At 38.7% G+C, this 10,478-nt stretch overlaps 1 protein-coding gene across 3 annotated transcripts in view; it reads left to right on the forward strand.

Moving 5' to 3' along the window:
- HIBADH (3-hydroxyisobutyrate dehydrogenase) overlaps positions 1-10,008 on the forward strand; it is an 85,431-nt gene extending 75,423 nt beyond the window's left edge. For all 3 annotated transcript variants that reach the window (XM_050892644.1, XM_050892645.1, XM_050892646.1), the window contains exons 7-8: positions 3,496-3,652; positions 9,015-10,008. In XM_050892644.1, the coding sequence (XP_050748601.1) occupies positions 3,496-3,652; positions 9,015-9,173 (316 nt within the window). In that variant the 3' untranslated portion in view covers positions 9,174-10,008. The remainder of the gene's footprint in view (positions 1-3,495; positions 3,653-9,014) is intronic.
- The last annotated feature ends 470 nt before the right edge of the window (positions 10,009-10,478 follow it).

Genomic DNA, 10,478 nt, shown 5'->3' on the forward strand with positions numbered 1-10,478 from the left:
GCCAAAAGCTGCAAATACAGCTCTTTCTAAGCAATTTTACTGTATGTGAATTGTGCCTGCTTGCTTTTTAGAAACACAAAGTGAAAAGACGGTAAAAGAACTTTGCCCTGTGTTGCTGAGTCTAAACATAGTTTCAGTCTCTAGATCTGGTTTCTCTGAGCACCCCTGGGCTGTAGATGGAAGACATGAGCAGAAATGGGAGTCAACAGCGTAGAGAGGAGCGTATGCTGCAGGCTGAGGGATGATTAGCCCTGGGCACATCCCCACTGCAAATTTTAGAAAGAGTGCCTGGAAAAAGAATTCCTCCAAGAGCACTGTGGCTCTGCTGTCTTCAGCATGGGGCTATAGCTATGTCTTGTAAAGGTTAGTAATGACGCTGGAAAGCACTTACCTTATTTAAAACGCCAATGGCAATGTCATTTTTAGCTGTGGTAGAAGGGTCCTAAGGTTCTGCTTGAATATTTGCAACTTCATATGGTATTTATCCGAAGCACGTTGAGGTGGGAAACTCTCGACAGTTCAGCTACTTCAGTTGTTACACGTTAAAATGAGACCAGGATGTATCTTTTTTGTGAGATGCCATTTCAATTTTTCTGCCTGTTCCAGACTGAACTCTTGGAGGAGTGTATGAAAATTTCAGTACGTGGTTTTATCAAAGCTCAGCAAAACTTGAGTTTTGAGCAGTGGCTCGAAGGGATCCTATTTTAACCATTTTTTTGGTATGTGTGTCAGTGGCTGAGTTTCTGCTGTTCAGTTCATTAGGAATGTTATTGAAGAAGCATTGATTTGAGGGAAGCAATTGTTTTTGCTCTATTATAAGTACAGTTAATACATGGGCTTCTTTTCTGCTTATAAGGGAGAAGAACATTTTGGTAATTGTAAATTCACACGCGCATGCACAGGCTCTTGCCATATCCAATGGCAAGTTGTTATGGGGACTGGCAGACTGTCATCATTTTGATAGCTTGAGCAGTATATCTCTTGAACAGCAATGGAGCTCTTATGCAGAGAGTATCATATGTTCCCAGCCAATTTACAGGGAAACAGCAATAACATTTTATCATGGTTGAGAGCCCAGTAGCTGCTTCCTATTAAACTTGCCCTTTCAGATACCTGTCTTGGATTAATTTGTTGATTTCAAATGGAAACTCAGTCTTCTCCACTGAAGCATGACTTTCTAGGATAGACTCTCACTGAATGACAATTACTGTATATTCTAGCTGGTTTCAGACCATTACAAGCTTTGGGCACAGTGGAAGACAGAGGACTTCTTCAGTAACTGATTTTAATATATGTCTAATTTTAACTGTCAGTTATAAATGCACCAGTGGATGAATCCTCAGAAAGATGAAATGCAAAGCACTTCTAACTTGCTCTTATTAATGATACACTTGCTGCAAAGGAGAAAAAAAATAGGTTCAGGTCTTCTGAAAAGAATCTGCATGGTGTTTAAGAGCAATGAATTTTGAAGACGCAGGGATTTAAACTGACACTATTTTCCTTTTTCTTTTCCTAGAGCAAAAATATGCCACATCTAGTGCAGACAATATTTTACATATCTGTATAATACACACATCTTTTAAAGTATACTTTCACAGAGAGATAGTTGGAACACTGTGAGAAGAGCATTCTTTGGGAGGGTTATATGCATTTTGCGGTTACTCGTGGCTGTAATTACAGGCCTCTGCATGCAGCTAGATATGGCACAAGCAGGCACGACATTGCTAAAAACACTGATCTGGATGTAACAACGATAAGGAAACAAACAAGCCAAGAGATTTGTTTTGGCCAAAAAAGCAACCTCTGTGTATTTGAAAGCTCAGGCATTGTCTGCTCCCAGTGCAGGTTTTTTGGATGACAACAATTAAAGCAGTTATTCAGAGTGGCTCTTGATGAAGACTTTGATGCGCTATGCAAGATAAAAGTACAATTCAAATACTGTGAAAACATATTGGTGCTGGAAAATACACTTTTTAAATAAATGGCCATTGAAAGCATTCAATTGAGTCAGAGGGTTGGAAAAAGATGAGGAGGAGAATAAAGCTTGATCCCATTCAGGCCAGCAGGGGACTTTCCATTGAATTCCAGGGGCTGCTGCAGCAATTCATAAATAAGAGTGCATAGCAGTAATGCTAAAAAGCTACCTTTGCGGTACAGAAAGCGATCTTGCTTTGCATTAGGAGGGCAGAATTGCAGGAGACGCGTGCCATTATGGGAACAGGAACCATGCTGTAGAGCCCATTGTCTTAAATGTGGTTTTTCAAATCTGATATGCCTACTGGAATAAATAGACATCAGTTTTAGCAACTATTCTATTGGTAATGAGCTTTTCGGATCTACAAATTAAAACCTTGAGTGCTACAGTGCCTGGAAGCAGTGTTAGGATCACCACGGCTATGGAGATCTGCAAAAGGTCTGTGGTGTAAAACCTAATGTAAAGAGTCTTGACTTCTATAAAAAACCTTTATAGAAGGTTGTGATATATCCCTTTTAAAATGTCCTTTTCTCATCTTGGATTGTTACTGGAGATAATTCCCTTGCTTTCTTTTTTGTCATGAGCATAACTGAACATTTGTACAGGGCCAGATAAACTGCTGCTCGTCATTGATATAAATGCAATTGGTGTAAAATTACGCTTGCAACTTAGTATCAGCATAAATGTGAATTCATAAGAGGGTTAATTTCCTATGATATTGAAGAACTTTCAGGGTCTACATTGAGCAGCAGTTTATGCCATCAGCTCCGTGATAGAACAAATGACGTTTCTACTTGGACAAGCTTTGTTTTATCAGGATCAGTAACCTTATCAACAGTTGACCCAGAACTATAATATATGTTTGCGAATAGATAACATATGTCACAGTGAGAGGCAGACTTGCCTCATAAGCAGGAGTATATAATGAAGATTTAATGATAGCAAAGCAAAGAATGTACAGATGTATACAATAATAATATTTTTTGAGAAGTGTAGCATTTTTGTTCACATTGTTAGAGCAGGATCATTTGCATTATCTTGCTTACATCAAAAATGCACTAGCGTTCATGTGTAAACACATATTGCACAAGTACGTTCACGCTGCCACACTTGCTTGTGAATTTTTTGCTTTGTTCAGCTTTAGAGAATATAATTTTGATATGAAGAACAAGTACATGACCTAGTAGGTAGCAGAACAGAGAATGCCTTTTAGTAATTGAAATACAAGGGAACTACTGTTCTCGGAGGACCTTTATTTTGCTTGCACTTTCAAAATTGCTAGGTGAAGGGGATTTGCTTAGTGCAAAAGGAAAAAAGCTCTGAAAGCCTAGTGCTTAAATGGTGGATTGATGCTCTTTAATTTAAGATACAGCATCCCTACCCCCAATATCAATACTTTGTCATTTTTCATGACTTAGAATAAAGGGAGAGAAATGACAGTAGGGTCCTAAGATATAAAGCAAGTCACCCATGTCTTGTGCATTTTGACATTAACACTTCTCTTCCTTGACCTTTGACAGATTAGGCCTTGACCCAAAGCTGCTGGCCAAGATCCTAAATATGAGCTCAGGTCGCTGTTGGTCAAGCGACACCTACAACCCTGTTCCTGGAGTGATGGAAGGAGTACCGTCTGCTAACAATTATCTAGGTGGCTTTGGAACAACACTCATGGCTAAGGTACATAACACTTGCATGTAAAGTATGTACAGTTGCTTCTCTCTGGTTTTCTAGCAAACATTCTTCTCGGTGAAAATTTATGATTACAGGGAAATATGTGTGCATGAACAAAGGGGAACCCAACCTCTTACTGTAGCTCTGAATTAATGAGCTGTGTAGGGGACTTTTCCTTAGCCTCCAGCCTCTTTCTAGCCACTATTACTGCTGAGCCACTCCATGAGATTGTATGCACTGTCTTTTTGAGTTCTGCCTCGATCCAGAAGTCCTGATGGACTTGTGCGTATGGCAAGCGTTCAGTAAGCCATTTAGGTGCCTCTTGCCTGACTTCTCTAGAATTTAGGAGCCTAAGCTCAAGAGAGCAATTTGGGGAAATCGAGGTGACCTAATTAGGTGCAAATAGTGGCATAAGCATCTAAGATTTTGGGCCCAGTCTCTTCCAGATACCTTAAACTGTGCTACTGGATTTGCCCTCTAGCATCCCTTTCCTTGCTAAGCCAACTGCTTATGTGCTTGTCTTTCTGCCTAAGGCCATTTGGAATGCAGAAAGCAGACAGGTTTCAACCCACACCCCCGCAGACTGATTTTCTGCAGGCAGCTGCACCATGCTGTGAGCTCTCCTGAATTGTCTTTGTTGGTGGCAGAAGTAGCGCTTCTTATGAGTAATAACCTAGTAATCTAAATTACTTGTCCACGAAGTGGGAGATCTGGGTTTTAGGTCCTTCTCAGCATGAGGAAGTTGTAACCTACAGCTATCCCATCGCAGGAGAGTGCACTTACTGCCATGCTCTTGGCTGTTGTAGGAAAAGCACTGTCCTGAGTCACCCTGTGGTCAGGAAAGCAAAGCTCTTAGAGGCCAGAGGAAAGTAGGCAATGAGGTCAGGGCTCTGCATCCCACTGGTGAGGACACACAGTTGGAGGAAAGAGCTATAGAACTCTGACTTTTGAACTACTTCTGTATTTAGCACAATGATTGCCTAAGGTAAATTATAAAACCAGCCCTGGAAGAGATCTCTCATCTAAGCATGTAAGTGCAGGAAACAATTTCACACTGAATATTAGTTTCATGGGGATACTGTCCTGAGGGAGGCATTTGAGTTCATATAGGACAGGTTTTAGGCATACCAGTTTATGAGTGCTCCCAACTGGTTAGGCATTCTGGCCGTTTTCAGCTCTTCCATGTACAGTGGAAATTAAGCACTTAAAACTAAAACAACAGTCTCGGAGCTGGTGATCAAACTCAGATATTGCCATGCAAATTTCCAGAGCGCTGGAGTTCCTGTATGTAATACCTGTCTACTGATACTGTTCCTGTCGTTTTGCAGTTGATTTATGTCAATTGGTGCATTTGCACATTCGGTGGGATTAGCCAATTCTGTCCAGAGTGGGTCCAGAGTGTTTTGCATGTGGTGGGTCCAGAGTGTTTTGCATGTGGTAGCACCAGAAAATCTTACTAATGCTGCATGGCTAAAAACCCCTCGATGGTTGGCCTGCGACATTTTACGTTTATGGACCAACAACCAGGAGCTTTCATTTCTTTGAAGGATGTGTTAAAATATTGGAAAGCAGCAGTTTTTACGTCATGTCCACGTCATTGAATATAGGGGACAATAAAGTGTTATTTAAATTATTGATTTATAAAATGTGTTAAGTTATTGTTTGGAGTTTGCCAGTGCTATTGATTAGAGATAAGCAACCTGATCTTAGCCCTGTCTGAAAGCTCTTGTTTCCATCTTGTGTGCTGTTTTCAGAATCTGTTCTGCCTGTTGTGCCCTGTTTCATACTGCAATCTCTATTCTCACGATTCATAACTCTTACTCTTGTCCAGAATAAGCTCATAGTATAAATGTGATGGGGGCACATATTTCCTTCCTTCCGTTTTAAATTTCTTTGTAAAGGTTTTTTTTCTTTTAGTCTGCTTCTAAGAGGGACCTTCATCTCCTCTGGAAGCTGCCTTGAAAGATCTTCCTTTCATTGGAGGAATAGCAGCCTGGCTTGTGCCTGTTGAAACTGGTTATAAGGCATCAGTGATTACTAAGAGGAGAGTTCCTCAGAGAGGTTTGTAATTGCCGTTCACCTCTTCTGACTATGCCTCTCCTGCCAGTCCTGAAGAGTGCCTTCTTTAAGCTGGAATCCTCAGTAAGAAGGAAAGACACTAAATTCCTCTCATGGCTCTTGAACAATGCTATGTTGTTCTATATAGACAGAAGATTACTTGAATGAGTAAGTAGCCAAGACAGCTGATCATGTTCAGGGTATTATTTGGTGCAGTGGTGGCCTCTTTTAAGACACTGCTCCTTAGTTTGTGGAAAGACTTTTGCTACTATCCATTTCATCCTGGTATGTGACATATCATGCAGTTTGTGAATTGTTTGAGTTGGCGACTTTTTTTCTGGGAAATACAGAGCCTGCTTTTGCCACTTAAGAAAAAAGAAAAGCTATATTCAGAGGAGAAATAGGTAGGTACAACCCTGAGGTTGAGAAGAAAATACTCCACAAGAAAATATCTAAGAGTGACTCAGTAACACATTCACTAAACACAGTTACTAAACTTGAAGTTACTGCTCACATATCAGATATGGTAGAAGTCAAAGGCTTTCTTAAAAATATTTTGTCAGCAATGGATCTCTCAAACAAAGCCAGAGGATCCTTATTTTAAGTGTCCAGGACAGAAAAGTTTGTCAGACACCTCTGAAAAGCTCTTAAGTCTTGAAATCTGATATTGAAACGTAGAATTTAGTCAACTTAATGTGAAACCTGCTCTAAAGATTTTGCATTTAAAAAAATCTAGTTTACTTCCCCTCACCATCTTTGTGTCCGAGGCATTGCAAGCCAGAAGTTCCATCTTTCATTCACAGCACAGTTGCTAACTAAATGTCTTCTTTGAATCCTGAGAAGAGCTAGATTTATATCATACTATTCTTGACTCATGTCAAGACAGCCTTTGAGTTTTATTCTGAATGGCAGTTTCATTTATGTCAATTGCAAAATAAATGTAAGGAACCAGGTATTTCCAAAGTGAGCATTGGAAGCAGATTCTGAATCTGTTTCCGTATTCCAAGCTGAGAAACAGTGGTTAGAATAGTCGGTACAGTGAGACATCTGGAAGATGTTGTCAGTTCCAAAGAGTATGAGAGGAGCCATAAACTATGCTCTGATTTTTACTTTTCCAAAAAGGTCAGCAAAGGGCAAATTTGTTTCAGAGTTGTTTTGTACTATTTCACTTGAGGCATCTCCAATATCAAGAGAAAAGGTGCAAAATACTTCACAACCTGAAGCTAAAGATAAGCTTTACTTACATTTTGTATTTTTTTTTCCTTCGAAGCTCTAATTTATAGAATGGAATTTAAAAAACCAAAACTACCTTCCTGCACTTTGGAGTTAGGAGTCCTTGTCCATTTAATTATTGAAGAGATGTCTGATGTTTCAACCATCTTGGAGCCAGAGTTTCATTACTAAAGTGAACAGACCTGCTTTATGAAATTGTATTTGTGCTAGCAGTCTATTCAGAATTTTCAGGGATTGCTTCTGTGAATGCCCCTTCAGAGAGAAACAGATCACCATCACCACTACCAAAACCAAGCATCTTCACTAGTTTGGAGTTAGATGATTTTGCCATTCTATTATTCCATGACATGATTTAAGCTTTGTTGAATAAAATGGATAATATGGCAACAGGTTTCACAAAGCGGGTTTAGAAGAGGCTAGGAATATGTCATGGAATATCTTATTGTAAGTGAGGTTAAAGTAACTGTTCCTAAATTTGTCAGGTCATCAGTCTTTCAACAGAATTGCTAGACAAGAAGGAATGATCTGCCCTGATGCAGATGAAGAATATTTTAGATCTTGTGACATCTGATACGTATGTTTTTCCCATTTTCCTAGATCTTGAAGTCATTCGAGGGTAATAGGAAGAGTAACTATAATTCTGATTTGTATCAGAATGACCTTTATAGAGCCGATTTACAGATCGAAGTGACATTTAGAGAGTAGAGTAAGATCTTGAATTTCCTTGTGCTAATTCAAATCCAGACACACAGAAAGTAAAGACCTGTCTTGTAAGTCATCCCTGAGAAGCCAAAGGTGCTCTCAGCAGTACTACAGTCTCTCAGTTCTTCTCTATCAAAGATTTGTTATTTAAAAAAAAAAAAAAACACAGCAAATTCTATAAACCACCATAGTCCTGGATGGACAGAAAATCCAGGCACTTCCTAGTAACACTTGAGAGGTTCTTTTGCAACTTTGTTGAAATGTGGACTGCAAAATTGATTTTGTTAGCAAGACCTTATAAAGGCAACCTTGAGTGCAGGCATTACTTTCATACTTAGGCAAGAGATCTGTTTATATATCCAGGCCCTCGTTAGCTTTTCCTTCTTTGATTGGTTTCATGTCTGATTCAGCTTAGAATTCAAAACATCCTCCGGCCTAGCTTGTAATTTCTGTCCAGCATGCATGCAGCTGACTGTTTCTAACTAACTACGGTTAGTCATAGTACCTGGTACTTGCCTTTGAGTTCTGTCCTATTTATTTGAGATTATAGATGTAGTTGACCAAGGACTCTTGGAGGACAGGTTTCAAATTCATTCTCTTTGCAATCTCCCCTCCTTTTTTTACCCCAAATTTAGTGTTTAAAAATGCAGTAGAATTATTCTCCGTATCCCTTTATCTTCAGTCATTAAAGAAAACTTTGAGTTGTAGCAGACCCAGGACAGTCCCCTAAGGAATTCTTTAATACATCCTTCCAGTTAGGCTGCAAACCATTCACATTCACAAAGTGGCCTATGCCTCTTATTTTGCTGTTAAGTGATCACATTACAGTAAACGTATGTATGCTAAGTGACTTCAATTTTGTTGTTATTCAAATCCTTCCTGCTTGATTTTTAACCTGTTTTTATAAAGAAAGATGTCCTCATGCCCGAACAAGAAAATGATGCCATTAGAACCTATGTGAAATGCTTAAGTGAATAGCCAGGGAAATTTTATTTTTTGGAGATGACATAACAAAGTGGGGAAAAAAAGTCTGAGTCTTGCTACCAGGCTGTATAGTGATCTAGAATCTTAAAATTCCTCCTGTCCTGAAGGAGGTTGCCTGCCTTGCAAAGTTTGGGTTTTTTCTGTTGAATAACATTGAGTTTCTGTTTTAAAAATAAAAACTAAACAAGACTCCCTTCTTCCAGGACTGAAATTTTAAGGCTGGAGTATTGTATTTGTTGGCAGTAGAGTTCTCTTCACAATGGAAGCCAAATAACCTATAATATGTACATGGCTATTTATATCCTTGTTGTTTCTCCCCTGACTTTCTCTCTTCTTCTTTCCTTCTATTCTTCCTCTCCGCCCTCTTCCTCCCTCTTCTCCCTCCCTACAGGATCTTGGCTTGGCCCAGATTTCTGCCACCAACACAAAGACACCAGTTCCTTTGGGATCCCAGGCACATCAGATCTACAGGATGATGTGTGCGAAAGGCTATGCCCTGAAAGACTTCTCAGCTGTGTTCCAGTTTTTACGTGAGGAGGAAACCTTGTGAGCTGTCCTTTGGAAATGGACACAATAACAAACCACATTTTTTTATCCTTATAGCTTGTTTGAGAAGTATGTGGGTTTAATCAAATACTGTGCATCCTGATCCCATACAGACTAATCATCTTTGGTTGTCTAGATCACAACGAACTCCAGGGTTTTTTCATAATTCTAGAAAAAGCAAGCCAGAGGAAAGGATTGTTTGGCAGTTAGGCAGACAGTGATTTTCTTTTTTTTAAGAACCATCAAAGTTTTTTTTTCACTAGATGCAATAAATATTTCTTTTTTATGAAACACTTAACTGTTTTCATATAAAATAACTTACATTATGGCTACAAACTTAGGTGAATCTTGAATAGTAAGAGAATGTTATATAGTGATTTTATGATACATAGTGATCTATTAAAATTAAAAATGAATACTTTATGGAAAAAGGGAAGATTTGTTTAATGAAGAAACACAGCTTGAGATGGATTTTTTTTTTTCCCCCCCTTGGACCTACTAGCCTTGAGTTGATCAGTAGTGAATTTTTCCTGGGATTCAGGTTGCAGATTAAGTTTATAGGCACGCGTTTCTAAGTGGAGAGCTGTTACAGCATGTTTACCTGATAGACTTAGTTAAAATAACATAGAATGTGTGTCCCTCTTGTAAAGCTCCGTTATTGTATTTTGCTAACCCAATTTTATATTTTCTTGTATTCTGTCACACATTTTCAGAACTGAAGAACAGCACTTACCAGAAGTTCTAACAAAGTGTACATTTGTTTTAGGTAATTACTGAAGTATTTTAAATCTAAACAAATCCATTATTTTGAAAAGAAATAAAAATCTATACTGGTAAATACTTGCTGTATGATTATTTGCTTTTTGTTTTGATGCACTCTTGTACACCCACAATTAACCAAAAACTTGTACTAAGTGGTCTTATTTTTTAATTTGCTTGGTTTTCTACAGATTATCTTGCAAAACCAAGCAAGCTTTTCAAGAGCTCTTGTTGTGAAATGCAGATGGTAATGTATTTGCATATGTATTACCTTAACCACTCACCATCTCCTTGGTCTTGCAAAAGTACAGGTACACACTTGGCTTTATGAATATAAATACTCATGCTGATTTCGCTAGAACTACTCACATTCAGACTTACTTGCAGGCTCTAGGCTTAATGATCAGTTATGCGTTTACATTCCTGGTTTGGTTGTATGATGGATCCTTTTATATATGCACATTTGGGTAACAAAATTGTGTGCTTGAATTAGCTCAAGTCTGTGAATAGTCTTCTGAGAACTTGGACATTACATTTTAACACATTAGTA

This window comes from Gymnogyps californianus, chromosome 2 (genome assembly GCF_018139145.2).
Source record: "Gymnogyps californianus isolate 813 chromosome 2, ASM1813914v2, whole genome shotgun sequence".
NCBI lineage: Eukaryota > Metazoa > Chordata > Aves > Accipitriformes > Cathartidae > Gymnogyps > Gymnogyps californianus.